Source organism: Rattus norvegicus, chromosome 10 (assembly GCF_021556685.1).
Source record: "Rattus norvegicus strain SHRSP/BbbUtx chromosome 10, alternate assembly SHRSP_T2T, whole genome shotgun sequence".
In the NCBI taxonomy this organism is placed as follows: Eukaryota; Metazoa; Chordata; class Mammalia; order Rodentia; family Muridae; genus Rattus; species Rattus norvegicus.
The window spans coordinates 8,294,956-8,313,888 of NC_141543.1; the positions used below are offsets into that span (position 1 = coordinate 8,294,956).

General features: G+C 38.7%; 1 protein-coding gene across 2 annotated transcripts in view; it reads left to right on the plus strand.

Moving 5' to 3' along the window:
- The window catches only part of Potea (POTE ankyrin domain family member A), a 142,151-nt gene that overhangs the window by 78,767 nt on the left and 44,451 nt on the right, over nucleotides 1-18,933 (plus strand). For both annotated transcript variants that reach the window (XM_087574848.1, XM_087574849.1), the window contains exon 10: nucleotides 8,074-8,274. In XM_087574848.1, coding sequence (XP_087430974.1) covers nucleotides 8,074-8,274 — 201 coding nt within the window. The remainder of the gene's footprint in view (nucleotides 1-8,073; nucleotides 8,275-18,933) is intronic.

Genomic DNA, 18,933 nt, shown 5'->3' on the forward strand with positions numbered 1-18,933 from the left:
ATTTTCTGAGGAACCTCCAGACTGATTTCCAGAATGGTTTTACCAGTCTGCAATCCCACCAACAATGGAGGAGTGTTCCTCTTTCTCCACATCCTCGCCAGCATCTGCTGTCACCTGAGTTTTTGATCTTAGCCAATCGCACTGGTGTGAGGTGAAATCTCAGGGTTGTTTTGATTTGCATTTCCCTTATGACTAAAGATGTTGAACATTTCTTTAGGTGTTTCTCAGCCATTCGGCATTCCTCAGCTGTGAATTCTTTGTTTAGCTCTGAACCCCATTTTTTAATAGGGTTATTTGTTTCCCTGCGGTCTAACTTCTTGAGTTCTTTGTATATTTTGGAAATAAGGCCTCTATCTGTTGTAGGATTGGTAAAGATCTTTTCCCAATCTGTTGGTTGCCGTTTTGTCCTAACCACAGTGTCCTTTGCCTTACAGAAGCTTTGCAGTTTTATGAGATCCCATTTGTCGATTCTTGATCTTAGAGCATAAGCTATTGGTGTTTTGTTCAGGAAATTTTTTCCAGTGCCCATGTGTTCCAGATGCTTCCCTAGTTTTTCTTCTATTAGTTTGAGTGTGTCTGGTTTGATGTGGAGGTCCTTGATCCACTTGGACTTTAGCTTTGTACAGGGTGATAAGGATGGATCGATCTGCATTCTTCTACATGTTGCCCTCCAGTTGAACCAGCACCATTTGCTGAAAATACTATCTTTTTTCCATTGGATGGTTTTGGCTCCTTTGTCAAAAATCAAGTGACCATAGGTGTGTGGGTTCATTTCTGGGTCTTCAATTCTATTCCATTGGTCTATCTGTCTGTCTCTGTACCAATACCATGCAGTTTTTATCACTATTGCTCTGTAATACTGCTTGAGTTCAGGGATAGTGATTCCCCCTGAAGTCCTTTTATTGTTGAGGATGGCTTTAGCTATCCTGGGTTTTTTGTTATTCCAGATGAATTTGCAAATTGTTCTGTCTAACTCTTTGAAGAATTGGATTGGTATTTTGATGGGGATTGCATTGAATCTGTAGATTGCTTTTGGTAAAATGGCCATTTTTACCATATTAATCCTGCCAATCCATGAGCATGGGAGATCTTTCCATCTTCTGAGGTCTTCTTCAATTTCTTTCCTCAGTGTCTTGAAGTTCTTATTGTACAGATCTTTTACTTGCTTGGTTAAAGTCACACCGAGGTACTTTATATTATTTGGGTCTATTATGAAGGGTGTCGTTTCCCTAATTTCTTTCTCGGCTTGTTTCTCTTTTGTATAGAGGAAGGCAACTGATTTATTTGAGTTAATTTTATACCCAGCCACTTTGCTGAAGTTGTTTATCAGCTTTAGTAGTTCTCTGGTGGAACTTTTGGGATCACTTAAATATACTATCATGTCATCTGCAAATAGTGATATTTTGACCTCTTCTTTTCCGATCTGTATCCCTTTGATCTCCTTTTGTTGTCTGATTGCTCTGGCTAGAACTTCAAGAACTATATTGAATAAGTAGGGAGAGAGTGGGCAGCCTTGTCTAGTCCCTGATTTTAGTGGGATTGCTTCAAGTTTCTCTCCATTTAGTTTAATGTTAGCAACTGGTTTGCTGTATATGGCTTTTACTATGTTTAGGTATGGGCCTTGAATTCCTATTCTTTCCAGGACTTTTATCATGAAGGGGTGTTGAATTTTGTCAAATGCTTTCTCAGCATCTAATGAAATGATCATGTGGTTCTGTTCTTTCAGTTTGTTTATATAATGGATCACGTTGATGGTTTTCCGTATATTAAACCATCCCTGCATGCCTGGGATGAAGCCTACTTGATCATGGTGGATGATTGTTTTGATGTGCTCTTGAATTCGGTTTGCCAGAATTTTATTGAGTATTTTTGCGTCGATATTCATAAGGGAAATTGGTCTGAAGTTCTCTTTCTTTGTTGTGTCTTTGTGTGGTTTAGGTATAAGAGTAATTGTGGCTTCATAGAAGGAATTCGGTAGGGCTCCATCTGTTTCAATTTTGTGGAATAGTTTGGATAATATTGGTATGAGGTCTTCTATGAAGGTTTGATAGAATTCTGCACTAAACCCGTCTGGACCTGGGCTCTTTTTGGTTGGGAGACCTTTAATGACTGCTTCTATTTCCTTAGGAGTTATGGGGTTGTTTAACTGGTTTATCTGTTCCTGATTTAACTTCGATACCTGGTATCTGTCTAGGAAATTGTCCATTTCCTGAAGATTTTCAAATTTTGTTGAATATAGGTTTTTATAGTAAGATCTGATGATTTTTTGAATTTCCTCCGAATCTGTAGTTATGTCTCCCTTTTCATTTCTGATTTTGTTAATTTGGACACACTCTCTGTGTCCTCTCGTTAGTCTGGCTAAGGGTTTATCTATCTTGTTGATTTTCTCAAAGAACCAACTTTTGGTTCTGTTGATTCTTTCTATGGTCCTTTTTGTTTCTACTTGGTTGATTTCAGCTCTGAGTTTGATTATTTCCTGCCTTCTACTCCTCCTGGGTGTATTTGCTTCTTTTTGTTCTAGAGCTTTTAGGTGTGCTGTCAAGCTGCTGACATATGCTCTTTCCTGTTTCTTTCTGCAGGCACTCAGCGCTATGAGTTTTCCTCTTAGCACAGCTTTCATTGTGTCCCATAAGTTTGAGTATGTTGTATCTTCATTTTCATTAAATTCTAAAAAGTTTTTAATTTCTTTCTTTATTTCTTCCTTGACCAGGTTATCATTGAGTAGAGCATTGTTCAATTTCCACGTATATGTGGGCATTCTTCCCTTATTGTTATTGAAGACCAGTTTTAGGCCGTGGTGGTCCGATAGCACGCATGGGATTATTTCTATCTTTCTGTACCTGTTGAGGCCCGTTTTTTGACCAATTATATGGTCAATTTTGGAGAAAGTACCATGAGGAGCTGAGAAGAAGGTATATCCTTTTGCTTTAGGATAGAATGTTCTATAAATATCCGTTAAGTCCATTTGGCTCATGACTTCTCTTAGTCTGTCTACATCACTGTTTAATTTCTGTTTCCATGATCTGTCCATTGATGAGAGTGGGGTGTTGAAATCTCCCACTATTATTGTGTGAGGTGCAATGTGTGTTTTGAGCTTTAGTAAGGTTTCTTTTACATATGTAGGTGCCCTTGTATTTGGGGCATAGATATTTAGGATTGAGAGTTCATCTTGGTTGATTTTTCCTTTGATGAATATGAAGTGTCCTTCCTTATCTTTTTTGACGACTTTTATTTGGAAATTGATTTTATTTGATATTAGAATGGCTACTCCAGCTTGCTTCTTCTGACCATTTGCTTGGAAAGTTGTTTTCCAGCCTTTCACTCTGAGGTAGTGTCTGTCTTTGTCTCTGACGTGTGTTTCCTGTAGGCAGCAGAATGCAGGGTCCTCGTTGCGTATCCAGTTTGTTAATCTATGTCTTTTTATTGGGGAGTTGAGGCCATTGATATTGAGAGATATTAAGGAATAGTGCTTATTGCTTCCCGTTATATTCATATTTGATGTGAGGTTATGTTTGTGTGCTTTCATTCTCTTTGTTTTGTTGCCAAGACGATTAGTTTCTTGCTTCTTCTAGGGTATAGCTTGCCTCCTTATGTTGGGCTTTACCATTTATTATCCTTTGTAGTGCTGGATTTGTAGAAAGATATTGTGTAAATTTGGTTTTGTCATGGAATATCTTGGTTTCTCCATCAATGTTAATTGAGAGTTTTGCTGGATACAGTAATCTGGGCTGGCATTTGTGTTCTCTTAGGGTCTGTATAACATCAGTCCAGGATCTTCTGGCCTTCATAGTTTCTGGCGAGAAGTCTGGTGTGATTCTGATAGGTCTCCCTTTATATGTTACTTGACCTTTTTCCCTTACTGCTTTTAATATTCTTTCTTTATTTTGTGCGTTTGGTGTTTTGACAATTATGTGACGGGAGGTGTTTCTTTTCTGGTCCAATCTATTTGGAGTTCTGTAGGCTTCCTGTATGTCTATGGGTATCTCTTTTTTTAGGTTAGGGAAGTTTTCTTCTATGATTTTGTTGAAGATATTTACTGGTCCTTTGAGCTGGGAGTCTTCACTCTCTTCTATACCTATTATCCTTAGGTTTGATCTTCTCATTGAGTCCTGGATTTCCTGTATGTTTTGGACCAGTAGCTTTTTCCGCTTTACATTATCTTTGACAGTTGAGTCAATGATTTCTATGGAATCTTCTGCTCCTGAGATTCTCTCTTCCATCTCTTGTATTCTGTTGGTGAAGCTTGTATCTACAGCTCCTTGTCTCTTCTTTTGGTTTTCTATATCCAGGGTTGTTTCCATGTGTTCTTTCTTGATTGCTTCTATTTCCATTTTTAATTCCTTCAACTGTTTGATTGTGTTTTCCTGGAATTCTTTCAGGGATTTTTGCGATTCCTCTCTGTAGGCTTTTACTTGTTTATTAATGTTTTCCTGTGCTTCCCTAAGTGTGTTCAGGTCTTTCCTGAAGTCCTCCAGCATCATGATCAAATATGATTTTGAAACTAGATCTTGCTTTTCTGGTGTGTTTGGATATTCCATGTTTGTTTTGGTGGGAGAATTGGGCTCCGATGATGGCATGTAGTCTTGGTTTCTGTTGCTTGGGTTCCTGCGCTTGCCTCTCGCCATCAGATTATCTCTAGTGTTACTTTGTTCTGCTATTTCTGACAGTGGCTAGACTGTCCTATAAGCCTGTGTGTCAGGAGTGCTGTAGACCTGTTTTCCTCTCTTTCAGTCAGTTATGGGGACAGTGTGTTCTGCTTTCGGGCGTGTAGTTTTTCCTCTCTACAGGTCTTCAGCTGTTCCTGTGGGCCTGTGTCTTGAGTTCACCAGGCAGCTTTCTTGCAGCAGAAAATTTGGTCTTACCTGTGGTCCCGAGGCTCAGGTTTGCTCGTGGGGTGCTGTCCAGGGGCTCTCTGCAGCGGCAGCAACCAGGAAGACCTGTGCCGCCCCTTCCAGGAGCTTCAGTGCACCAGGGTTCCAGATGGTCTTTGGCTTTTTCCTCTGGCGTCCGAGATGTGTGTGCAGGGAGCAGTCTCTTCTGGTTTCCCAGGCCTGTCTGCCTCTCTGAAGGTTTAGCTCTCCCTCCCACGGGATTTGGGTGCAGAGAACTGTTTATCCGGTCTGTTTCCTTCAGGGTCCGGCGGTGTCTCCGGCAGGGGTCCTGCCGCTCCTGGGCCCTCCCCCACGGGAGCCCAGAGGCCTTATATAGTTTCCTCTTGGGCCAGGGATGTGGGCAGGGGTGAGCAGTGTTGGTGGTCTCTTCCGCTCTGCAGCCTCAGGAGTGCCCACCTGACCAGGCGGTTGGGTCTCTCTCTCACCGGGTCTGGGAGCAGAGAGCTGCTGCGGGCCGGGATCCGCGGGTGTGGGACTTCCGGTAAACACAGAACGTGCCCGGTTCTAGAGAAATTCTGCTTCCCTGTGTCCCAAGCTCACCAGGCAGCTTTCTTGCAGCAGAAAATTTGGTCTTACCTGTGGTCCCGAGGCTCAAGTTCGCTCGTGGGGTGCTGCCAGTCTATGTCTTTTTTTTTTTTGGTTCTTTTTTTCGGAGCTGGGGACCGAACCCAGGGCCTTGCGCTTCCTAGGTAAGCGCTCTACCACTGAGCTAAATCCCCAGCCCCAGTCTATGTCTTTTTATTGGTGAATTGAGTCCATTGAGGTTGAGAGATATTATGGACCAATGATTGTTGTTTCCTATTATTTTTGTTGTTAGAGGTGGAATTGTTTTGTGTGGCTATCTTCTTTTGGGTTAGTTGAAAAAAGATTACTTTCTTGCTTTTACTTGGTTGTAGTTTCTCTCCTTGTGTTGGAGTTTTTGATCCTTTGTAGAGCTGGATTTGTAGAAATATATTGTATAAATTTGGTTATGTCATGGAATATCTTGGTTTCTTTATCTATGGTAATGGAGAGTTTTCCTGGATATAGTAGCCTGGGCTGGCATTTGTGTTGTCCTAGGGTGTGTATGACATCTGCACAGGATTTTCTAGCTTTCATAGTCTCTGTTGAGAAATCTGGTGTAATTTGGATAGGTCTATCTTTATATGTTACTTAACTTTTTTTTCTCTTACTGCTTTTAATATTCTTTCTTTGTTTTGTGCATTTTGGTTTTTTTTTTTTTTTTTGGCTATTATGTGATAGGAGGAATTTCTTTTCTGGTCCAATCTATTTAGAGTTCTGTAGGCTTCTTGTATGTTTATGGGAATCTCTTTCTTTAGGTTAGGGAAGTTTTCTTCTATGATTTTGTTGAGGATATTTACTGGCCCTTTAAGTTGTACTCTTCGCTCTCTTCTATACCTATTATCCTTAGGTTGGTATTCTCATTGTGTCCTGGATTTATTGGATGTTTTTGTATTAGGATCTTTTGCCTTCTACATTTTCTTTGTTGTGTCAATGTTTTCTATGGTATCTTCTGCCCCAGAGATTCTCTCTTCTATCTCTTGTATTCCATTGGTGATGCTTGCATCTATGACTCCTGTTCTCTTTCCTATGTTTTCTATCTCCAGGGTTTTCTCCTTTTGTCATTTCTTTATTGTTTCTATTTCTATTTTTAGATCCTGGATGATATTGTTCTACTCCTTTACCTCTTTGGTTTTATTTTTCTGTAATTCTCTAACGGAATTTTGTGTTTCCTCTTTAAGGGCTTCTAACTTGTTTACCCGTGTTGTCCTGTATTTCTTTAAGGGAGTTATTTAAGTCCTTCTTAAAGTTCTCTATCATCATCATGGATGTGATTTTAAATCCAAATCTTGGTTTTCTTTGGTGTGTTGGGTTATTCAAGATTTGCTGTTGTAAGAGAACTGGGTTCTGATTATACCAAGTAGCTTTGCTTTTTATTGCTTAGGTTCTTAAGCTTGTCTCTTATCATCTGGTTATCTCTGGTGTTAGTTGGTCTTGCTGTCTTTGACTGGAGCTTGTCCCCTGAGGGCCTGTGATTTTAGGTATGTAAACTCCTTTTGGAGACCAGTTCTCTCTGGTTGGGATTTGGGTATGGAGAGCTGTGTCACAGAGTTAGCTTTGTGGCACTGATGGAAACTGGAAGGATCCTGTCCCCAGCTGCTCCTCAGTTCCTGTGCCCTGTGAACTCCTGGTGGGTCCCTCTTTAGACAGTTAGGAGAGCAAAAGTGGTGATCTTAACCGTAAGCCTAGGAGTGACAGCAATCCTGGGACACCAGCTCTCTCAGGTTGGGATTTCTGTATGGAGCTGTGGGGTGCATGTGGAGACCAGAAGCTACACTGTGTTTTCTATTTGATTCCACTAAGTTTATGTTTAAATCTCTTCATCCAGTTAAACAGTTTCTCCAGTTTCCTCTAATTAGTTGTCCATTTTGGAAGTAATGATTCACACACCGTAGTAACATTTTAATTTTTTATATTATTTTGCATTTTGAGATAATATAAACTTACACTATTTGTGCTACACTTTAGGATTTGAAATATTAGAAGGTTTTTATTTAGATAATACATTTCACTTTCAAGTGACTTCATAACCATGAGCTTCTAGAGGTTACCTAGAACCCCAAAGTGGGGGTTTATATGAATTATAAGTTGCATTTTTCATGATTTTTGACTGCGGATAATGGACAAATGGGTTTGTAAACCAGTTTCACAGGTGCTACGACATGGACAACACTAGCAATTAACCTACTGTTTAATTATTTAAATAAATATACACATGGTAAATAGAATGAATTTATACTTCACAATCATGAAAGAAGACAAAGATTGATGAAAATGGGACTATTAATATTAATAATCATCTTATACAGGGTGTAGAAGTTTTGAAACATAATGAATTAAGTTTAATTCAAATTCCAATGACAAGACCAAGGTTCCCAGTTCATGATTTTCTTGTAGTCTAGCCTAGCATAAATATTTTCACTTCTTAATGATATTCTAGTAATACACGAATAAACATATTTGATGATATTTCATTGTTTTTGTTTTTACTTTTTGTGTGTCAATGCCCTGTAACTATGAAAGAGTAAAGAAGTGTTAAAAATATGCCTCCTCACCCCACCCCCAAAAGTTAATTTTGGAACAAAACTAAGAAAGTTAATTCTCTATATTTCCATTATAGAAAGTATCTAAAGACCCAGAAATTAATATAAACAACACTGAGTGTATCTCTATAAAAACTTCATCGAGGTTTTTACATCAGAGCAAGCTGGTCAGAAGAGTAGAGAACAGAGTTCGAAAACTTTTAGGAAGACATGAAGTTAATGTTTGTTCTCAGGGAGAGCCACTACCTATTACCTCTGAAGGAAAAACACCTATAAAGGTAATTTCCACTAATTTGGGAAATGATATACTTGCTTGTGTGTATCCATATGTGTGTTTGTGGGATGCATGGGTGTACTTATACCTGCAGTATTGCAGATGGTGTTAGAAAAGAGGAGCCCAGCCTCAAGCATGTCCTGTACCGCCTTCACAGCTTTATTCTTGGAAACACCTTGCCAGTCACTTCCTAAGGTGTAAATAAAAATAAGTTAAGCTATGGGAATAAAAATTCAGAGAGTGAATATACTTTTAACCCAGGTCAGGAGAAGTCATCAAAATACAGGTAATAAATAGTAAAGACTCCTGCAGTAGTTACATTTAACATGGGAATAATCAACATGCTTGTGCTTTAGATTTATATATTTTTATGTACATGGGTGTTTTGCCTGTATTATATCTGGGTACTATGTGTGTGGCTGTTGCCCACAGAGGTCGAATGAGGGCATTAGGTGCCCGGAAATCAAATATATACAGGTGGTTGTCAGCCACCATGTGGATGCTGTGAATTGAACCCAGCTTCTGTGCAAGGGCATCACATGTTCTAAAGCACTGAGCCATATCCTTGGTCCCAAAACCAATGTGTTTGATATACAAATGTTTACAGTATAAGCAAAGATATAAGAAGTGGAAATAAGTAAACATTCTTAGAATTTTTGCTAACCCCTTGGAGCCCTGGCATCATTGTCTTTCTAGTTTTTTTTTTTAATTTTTATTAGATATATTCCCCTGCACTGGGGGTCCAACCTTGGCAGGACCAAAGGCTTCCCCTTCCACTGGTACCCCAACAAGGCTATTCTCTGCTTCATATGCAGTTGGAGCCCTGGGTCAGTCCATGTATAGTTTTTCGGTAGTGGTTTAGTACCTGGAAGCTCTGGTTGGTTGGCATTGCTCCTCCAACTCTTTCACTCCTTCCTCTAATTCCCCTCAAGGGGGTCCTATTTTAAGTTCGGTGGTTTGCTGCTAGCATTGACCTCTGTATTGAGCATGCTCTGGATGTGTCTCTCAGGAGAGATTTATATCCGGTCCCTTTCAGCATGCATTTCTTAGCTTCATCAATCTTACCTAGTTTTGGCCACACATGGGGCAGGCTCTGAATGGCCATTCCTCGAGTCACTTCTCCAAACTTTGCTTCCATATTCCCTCGTATGGACGTGGAAATCCAGAGAATATATGGCAGTAAGATCTGCAATAGGAAGCTGGGTGTGTTGCACATGCCTTTAATCCCAGCACTTAGGAGACAGAGGCAACCATGCCTCTGTGAGTACAGAGACAACCTAGACTTAATTATTTGGCAGAATAGAAGGCAGTGCACATGTGTGCCATTGCAGAAATATTAGGGTAAGAAGGATGATTTATGGCTGTCAGTTCTCTCCTCAGACCATGCCAGTCTCTGGGCTCAATCAAATTTGAGCTGTCAATCTTGGTAGCAAGTACCTTTATCCACTTAGCCATCTCATCATGGACCTCTAATTTACTCTGACTAAAAACATTTTAGCATTAACACACACACACACACACACACACACACACACACACACACACACACGCACACACACACACACCACAAATACAAAGGCTTGTGTGTTTGAATACTTGGTTCCTGTCTTGGGTAATTGTTTAACCTTTGGAATATGGCCTACTCCCCAGAAGAAAGTTGCCTATGATAAATCTTAATGGTCATCAACATTCTGGCACCTTTCTGAGTTGTCTGTTTCCTGGTCTACCAAAGTATAAGAAACAGCCGACAACTGACACAGACCAAGCCAACCTATTTGCCTTCTGCACTGTAATACACTGAAATTTCTGGCAGCCATGCGATTTCCTTCCTTATATAATTTCTGTTAGAATTTTGTCAAAGCAACTAAAAACTAATATCCCTCTTTTCTGTTTTAAGGCCCACTTAGAAGGTAGAAAGCAAGCAGAAATGATAGCTCTTTTTGCAGTCCACTTACACCAAATGCTCATCTTCGCTGCAAGTAGCTAATTGCCTTAAAGTGTATAACTTCAACATTAGGAAAGGGAGGCGCAGATTAGACATAATTATTACACCCAATGAATCCATTACTCACTAATAATGGTCAGAAATCAAAGCTAAATCTTTCTTTGAACTGTAATTCCAATTGGTTTTCAAATTAATATTCACTATTTTATGTGTGCTTGGTTGAATGAACATGGATAGACTCATAGGGAGTGGCACTGTTAGAGTATATGCGGGCTTGTTGGAGGAAGCTATCTCTGGTGTGTGCTTTGTACTTGCAGAATCTCAAGCCAGTCTAGTGTTTCTCTCTCTTCTTGCTACCTGATGATCTGGACATGGAACTCTCAACTACCTCTCCAGTACTATGTGTGCCTGGGTACTGCCTCGCTTTCTGCAATAATAATAGACTAAACCCACGAACCTCTAAGAACAAATTAAATATTTTCCTGTATAAAAGTTTCTATAGTCATGGAGTTTTGTCACAGCAATAGATTCTTAACTAAGACAATATGTGATGATGTTCAGTAATGTTTGACCGAAGGGAACTTAGCAGGGAGCTAGATCTCAGACACATCATCTGAGCCAATGACACGTTAGGTAAGACATGGCTAACAATCTGTCTTTTGGCAGGCATGTTGTCCTCAATCCCTGATGAGAGAAGTAGGGAATTTTAGAGCATATTTAGGTTATTTAAAGACTTATTAAGGAGCTGGAGTGATGGCTCAGAGAGTCAGAGCACATACTGTTCTTGCACAGGACCCAAGTCCTGTTCCTAGAACATGTCAGGTGACTCATAACTGCCTGGAATCCAGGATCAGACAATGCAACAGCTCAGGCCTTCATAGGCAAATGTATTAATTTACAGATACCACAAAAATCATTTTAAAAAAACCAATCTTAACCCTTTCCCCTGGCTGGCAGCACGGAGACCACATAATGCCTTAACAGACACTAAACTCCAGCAGGAGTTTGTCAGAGCTCTGGCAGCCTTCCTTAAAAAGTTTGGAAAGCTGAAAGTCCCGAATATGTGGACACAGTCAAGCTGATCAAACATAAAGAGCTCGCCCCATATGATGAGAACTGCTTCCACAGCACAGCACCTGTACCTCCGTGGTAATGTTGGGGTTGATTCCTTGACTAAGATCTACAGAGGATGGCAGAGAAACGGTGTCAGGCCCAGCCACTTCAACAGAGGCTCTAAGAGTTTGGCACACACACTGGAGAATTCTGAACTAAAACTATCTGGCCCCGGACTTCATTATGGCTGGGAGAATTTTAATGACTACTTCTATTTTCTTAGGGGTTATGGAACTGTTAAGATGGTTTGTATGATACTGATTTAACTTTGGTACCTAATATCTGTCTAGAAAATCATCCACTTCATCTAGATTTTCCAGTTTTGTTGACTATAGGCTTTTGTCATAGACTCTGATGAGTTTTTTTTTTTTTTCAGAGCTGAGGACTCTGATGAGTTTTTGAATGTCCTCGGTTTCTGTTGAACCAGCACCATGTTGAAAATGCTATCTTTTTTCTACTGGATGGTTTTAGCTCTTTTGTCAAAGATCAAATGGCCATACATGTGTGGGTTCATTTCTGGGTCTCCAATTCTATTCCATTGATCTACCTTCCTGTTTCCGTACCAATAACAGGCAGTTTTTAAAATCACTATTGCTCTGTAATACAGCTTGAGGTCAGGGCTGGTGATTCCCCCAGAAGCTCTTTTGTTGTTGAGGATAGTTTTTCCTATTCTGGGTTTCTTTTTATTCCAAATGAATTGCAAATTGCTCTTTCTAACTCTATGAAGAATTGAGCTGGAATTTTGATGGGGATTGCATTGAATCTGTGTATTGACTTTTGGCAAAATGGCCATTTTTACAATATTAATCCTGCCAATCCATGAGCATGGGAGATTTTTTTCCATCATCTGAGATCTTTTTCAGTTTCTTTCTTCAGAGACTTAAAGTTGTTGTCATACAGATCTTTCACTTGCTTGTTTAGAGTCACATTGAGGTATTTTATATTATTTGTGACTTATGAAGGATGTTGGTTTCATATTTTTTCAGCTTGTTTATCCCTTTGTGTAGAGGAAGGCTACTGATTAGTTGGAGTTAATTTTATATCCAGTCACTTTGCTGAAGGTGTTTATCAGGCTTAGTAGTTCTCTGGTTGAACTTTTGGAGTCACTTAAGAATAGTATCATATCATCTGCAAATAGAGATATTTTGACTTCTTCTCCTTCAATTGTATCCTTTTTTGTTGTCTGATTCCTCTGGCTAGGACTTTGAGTACTGTATTGCAAAAGTAAGGAGAGAGTGGGCAGTCTTGTCTAGTCCCTGATTTTTGTGGAATTGCTTAAATTTCTCTCCATTTAGTTCGATGGTGGCTACTGGTTTGCTGTATATTATTTTTACTATGTTTAGGCATGGGCCTTGAATTCCTGATCTTTCCAAGACTTTTAACATGAAGGGGTGTTGAATTTTGTCAATTGCTTTCTCAGCATCTAATGAGATGATCGTGTGTGTGTGTGTGTTTTAATTTGAGTTTGTTTATATTGATGGTTTTCTGTATATTGAACCATCCCTGCATCCCTGGGATGAAGCCTACTTGATCATGATAGATGATTGTTTTTATGTGTTCTTGAATTTGACTTTTGAAAATTTTACTGTGTATTTTTGAATCGATATTCATAAGGGAAATTGGTCTGAAGTTTTCTTTCTTTGTTGGGTCTTTTGTGGTTTAGGTATAAGTGTAATTGTAGCTTCATAGAAGAAATTTGGTAGTGTTCTTTCTGTTTCTATTTTGTGAAATAGTTTGAACAGTATTGGTATTAAATCTTCTATGTAGGTCTGATAGAATTCTGCACTAAACCCATCTTGTCCTGGCCTCTTTTTCATTAGGAGACTTATAATAACTGTTTCTTTTTCTTTAGGAGTTATGGAACTATTTATATGGTTTGTCTGATCATGATTTAGTGTTTTTCCTGGTATCTGTGAAGATAATTGTCCATTGTATCCAGATTTTCAAGCTTTGTTGATATAGGTTTTTTGTAGTAGGATCTGATGATTTTTTGAATTTCCTCAGATTCTGTTGTTTTGTGTCCCTTTTTATTTCTGATTTTGTTAATTTGGATACTCTCTCTGTGACCTCTGATTAGTCTGTCTAAGGGTTTATCTATTTTGTTGATTATCTTGAAGAACCAGCTCCTAGTTTTGTTGATTCTTTGTATAGTTCTTTTTGTTTCTACTTGGTTGATATCAGTCCTGGGTTTGATTTTTTTCTTGTCATCTACTCCTCTTGGGAGTATTTGCTTATTTTTGTTCTAGAGCTTTTAAGTGTACTGTCAAGCTGATAATGTATGCTTTCTGCAGTTTATTTTTTCGAAGCAATGAGAGCTATGAGTTTTCCTCTTAGCACTGCTTTAATGGTGTCCCATAAGTTTGGGTATGTTGTGCCTTCGTTTTCATTAAGTTCCAATAGTCTTTAATTTCTTTCTGTATTTCTTCCTTGACCAATTTAGCATTGAGTGGAACATTCTTCAGCTTCCATGTGTATGTGGGCTTTCTGTCATTCTTGTTGTTATTGAAGACTAGCCTTAGTCTGTGGTGATTTGATAGGATGTATGGAATTATTTCAAACTTCTATGTGTTGATGCCTGTTTAATAAGAGACTATCTGGTCAATTTTGCAGAAGGTACCATGAGGTGCTGAGAAGAAGGTATATTCTTTTGTTTTAGGAGATGTCTGTTAAATCCGTTTGATTCATAACGTCTGTTAGTTTGTCTGTGTCTCTGTTTACTTTCTATTTCCATTATCTGTCCACTGTTCAGAGTGGAGTGTTGAAGTCTTCCACTATTATTGTGTAAACTGCAATGTTTGCTTTGAACTTTAGTAAGGTTTCTCTTATGAATGTAGGTGTCCTTGCATTTGGAACGTAGATATTCAGGACTGAGTTTTCATGTTGGTGTATTTTTCCTTTGATGAATATGGAGTGTTCTCCTTTATCTTTTTTGATAACTTTTGGTTGAAGTTCAATTTTATTGGATATTAGAATGGCTACTCCTGCTTGTTTCTTCAGACCATTTGCTTGGAAAATTGTTTTCCAGCCTTTTACTCTGAGGTAGTGTCTGTCTTTGTCACTGAAGTGTGTTTCCTGTATTCAGCAAAATGCTGGGTCCTTTTTACTTTTCCAGTCTGTTAATGTGTCTTTTTTGGGGAGGGATTGAGTCCACTGATGTTAAGAGATGTTAAGGAATAGCGATTGTTGTATCCTGTCACTTTTTTGTTCGAGGTGGAATTATGTTTGTGTGGCTCTGTTCTTTTGGATTTGTTGCAAGATTACTTTCTTGCTTTTTTATGGTGTAGTTTCCCTCCTTGGACTTTTCCATCTATTATCTATTGTAGGGATGTATTTGTGAAAATATTGTTTAATATTGGTTTTGTCATGGAATATCTTGGTTTTTCCATCTATGTTAATTGAGAGTTTTGCTGGACACAGTAACCTATGTTGGCATTTGTATTGTCTTTCTGTCTGTATGACATCTGCTCAGGATCTTCTGGCTTTCATCATCTCTGGTGGGAAGTCTGGTATATTCCAATATGTCTGCTTTTATATGTTACTTGCCCTTTTCCCCTTACTGCTTTAAAAAATTTTTTTTTTGTTCATTTGGTGTTTTGACTATTATGTGATGGGAGGAATTTCTCTTTTTGTTTAATCTATTTGGAGTTCTGTAGGCTTCTTTTTTTTTTTGTTTATGGGCTTCTCTTCTTTTAGATTAGGGAAGTTTTCTTTTATAATTTTGTTGAAGATATTTACTGTACCTTTTGTTGGGAATCTTCACTCTCTTCTATACCTACCTCTTTTCCTTAGGTTTGGTCTTCTCATTGTGTACTGGATTTTCTACATGTGTTTGGTTAGGAGCTCTTTGTGTTTTACATTTTATTTGATGGTTGTTTTAATGTTTTCTATGGTTTCTTCTGCCCCTGAGATTCTCTCTTTTATCTCCTGTATTTTGTTGGTGATGTTTGCTTCTATGGCTCCTGATCTCTTTCCTAGGTATTCTATCTCCAAGGTTGTCTCCCTTTGTGATTTCTTTATTTTTTTCTATTTTCATTTTTTGATCTTAGATGGTTTTGTTCTATTCCTTCACCTGTTAGATTGTAATTATTTAATAGATTTTTGTGTTTCCTCTTTAAGGACTTCTATTTGCTTACCTGTGTTGTCTTGTATTTGTTTAAGGGATTTATTTAAGTCCTTCTTAAAGTCCTCTATCATCATTATGAGATGTGAATTTGAATCCAAATCTTGCTTTTCCGGTGTGTCGTGGTATCCAGTATTTGCTTTGGTGGTAGAACTGGGCTCTGATGATGCTAAGTAGTCTTGGTTTCTGTTGCTTAGATTCCTGTGCTTGCCTCTTGACATCTGGTTATCTCTGGTGTTAGCTGGTCTTGCTGTCTCTGACAGTGGCTTGACCCTCCTATAAGCCTGTGTGTCAGCATACCTGAAGACCTGCTTTCTCCTTTGGGATCTGGGTACAGAGAGCTGTCTCACAGGGTCAGCTCTGGGTGCAGGTGGAAACTGGAAAGATCCTGTCCCAGAGTGCTGCTTGTTTCCTGTGTCCAGAGGGCAGCAGGTGGTTTCCTCTTGGCCCTGGAATGTGAGCAGAAGTGGTGGTCTCACCTGTGCTCTCAGGATTCTCCACACTTCTGAGAGTTCAGCTCTCTCCCCCATGGAATGTGGGTACAGAGTTCAGTGGAACTGGGTCAGCTTTGGGCACAGGTGGGACTGGAAGCCTGACTATCTCATTGGATGCTGAAAACCCCATAGCCTGTCTTCCTAGATTGTACTTGCACCCCTCTGAGCTCATTGCAGGGTCACAGAACCACCCAGCTTCAGAACAGAGCCTAGAGCACCATCTTGTTAATTTTAGTACTGTCTCTGTGACCTCTAGTTAGTTTGCCTAAGGGTTTATTTATCTTGTCAATTTTCTCAAAAAAAAAAAACAAAACAAAACAAAAAAAATAACAAAAAAACAAAAAAAACAAAAAACAAAAACCAAAAACAAAAACAAAAACAAAAAACCCCCACAGCTTCCAGTTTTGTTGATTCTTTGTACAGTTGCCTTTGTTTCTACTTAGTCGATATCAGCCCTGACTTGGATAATTTCCTGCTATCTACTTCTCTTGAGTGTCTTGCTTCTTTTTGTTCTAGAACTTTCAGATGTTCCATTAAGTTGCCAGTGTAAGATCTCTCCAATTTCTTTTTGGAGGCACTCTGAGCTATGAGTTTTCCTCTTAGCACTTCTTTCTTTATGTCCCATAAGTTTCAGTATCATTTTCTCTAATTCTAGAAAGTCTTTGATTTCCTTATTTCTTCCCTGACCAAGTTATCATGGGTAGATAGTTATCCAGTTACCATATCTATGTGTGCTTTCTGTTGTTTTAGTTGCTATTGAAGACCATCCTTTGCCTGTGGTGGTTTGATAGAATTCATGAGATCAATTCAATGTTCTTTTATCTGTTAGGGTTTGTTTTGTGACTGATTATATGGTCAATTTTGGAGAAGGTACCATGAGGTGCTGAAAAAAAGGTGTATTCTTTTGTTTTAGAGTGAAGTGTTCTGTAGGAATCCATTAAATCCTTTTGGTTAATAACTTCTGTTAGTAGTTTCACTGTGTCTCTGTTTAGTTTCTGTTTTCATGATATTTCCATCGGTGAGAGTGGGGTGTTGAAGTCTTATACTATTCATGTGTGAGGTTTAATGTGTGTTTAGAGTTTTAGTAAAGTTTCTTTTATGAATGTGACTGCCCTTGCATTTGGGATATAGATGTTCAGAATTGAGAGTTCATCTTTGTGGATTTTTCCTTTGATTCTTTACCATATTTTTCATAACTTCTGGTTGAAAGTCTATTTTATTGGATGTTAAAGAATGACTACTTCAGCTTGTTTTTTGGTATCGCTTGATTGGAAAAATGTTTCCAGCCTTTTAATTTTAGGTAGTTACTGTCTTTGTCATTGAGGTGTGTTTCTTGCATGCAGTAAAATGCGGGGTCCTGTTTACAGATCAGTACGTTAACTTATGTCTTGTTATTGGGGAGTTGAGTCCATTGATGTTGAGAGATATCAAAGACCATTAATTGTTGCTTCTTGTTATTTTTGTCAGAGGTCGAATTATTTTTGTGTGGTTCTCTTCTTTTGGGTTTGTTGTGAAAAGAGTAATTTCTTCTTGTTTTTTGTTATTGTTTTTTCTGTCATTGTGTTGGAGTTTTCCTTCCATTATCCTCTGTAGGTCTAGGTAAGTGGAAAGGTATTATTTAAATTTTTTTTCTGAAACATTTTGGTTTCCCCGTCTATGGTAATTGAAAATTTTGCTAGACATAGTAGCAAATGGGCTGGCACTTGTGTTTTCTTAGGGTCTGTATGACATCTCTTCCAAGATCTTCTGTTTTTTAGAGTCTTTGTTAAGAAATCTGGTAGGTCTGTTTTTATATGTTACTTGACCATTTCCCCTTATGGCTTTCAATATTCCTTCTTTGTTCTGTGCATTTGGTGCATTTTGATTATTTTGTGACAAGAAGAATTTCTTTTCTGGTCCAATGTGTTTGGTGTTCTATAGGTTTCTTGTATGTTTATGGGCATCTCTTTCTTTAGGTTAGGGAAATTTTCTTGTATAATTTTGTTGAAGATGTTTACTGGCCCTTTGAGTTTGGAATAATACCTGCTATTCTTGGGTTTAGTCTTTTCACTGTGTCCTGGATTTCTTGAATATTTTGAGTTACAAGCCTTTCACTTTTTGCATTTTTTGACTGTTGTATCAATGAGTTCTATGATATCTTCTACCCCTGAGATTCTGTCTTCCATCTCTTGTATTCTATTGGTGATCCTTGCATCTGTCATTTGTAACTCTTGCTATCTTTCCTAGGTGTTCCATCTCTAGAATTGTTTCTCTTTGTGTTTTCTTTAATGTTTCTATTTTCATTTTTAGATCCCAGGTAATTTTTTTCAGTTCCTTCACCTGTTTGATTGTATTTTCTAGTATTTCTTTTAGGAGATCTGTCTTTCCTCTTTAAGGACTTCTACTTGTTTAACTGTGTTTCCCTGGATTTTTTTTAAAAGGGGAGCTATTTATGTCCTATCACCATCCTGAGGTGTGATTTTAGGTTTGAATCTTCCTTTTCAGGTATATCCAGAGCTTGCTTTAGTGGTTGATGTTGTTAAGTAGTACTGATCTCTGTTGCTCATGTTCTTGTGCTTGCTGCTCAACATCTGGTTATCTCTTATACAGATGTAAACTCTAAGGAGCTTGTGTCTTTTGCTGGTTGGGGATCCTGTGTTCCCTGGAGTACTGTGAGTCCCAGTTAGGCCAGGCATCGTGGTAGGGGTTGGTGCCCTACCTGCTGTCCTGAATGTGTCAAAACTCCTGAGGGTCAAGCTTCATCTGGATGTAGGATGAGTGAATGAGGATGCCAAGCATAGGCTCCACTGTTGGGTGCAGGTACAAACCAGAAGGATTTTATTTCTCTGGCTGGGTGGGCTCAAGGCCAATTTCTTTTCCTGATAGCCTTTCTGCAGTTATGTGTATAATTTCCTTATGAAATGAAGATGAGATCAACTTCGAAACACTATCTAGGTGTTTGAAGTTATGAGCAATGTGACCTTGATTGCCAGTATGGTAGAGCTGATGAAA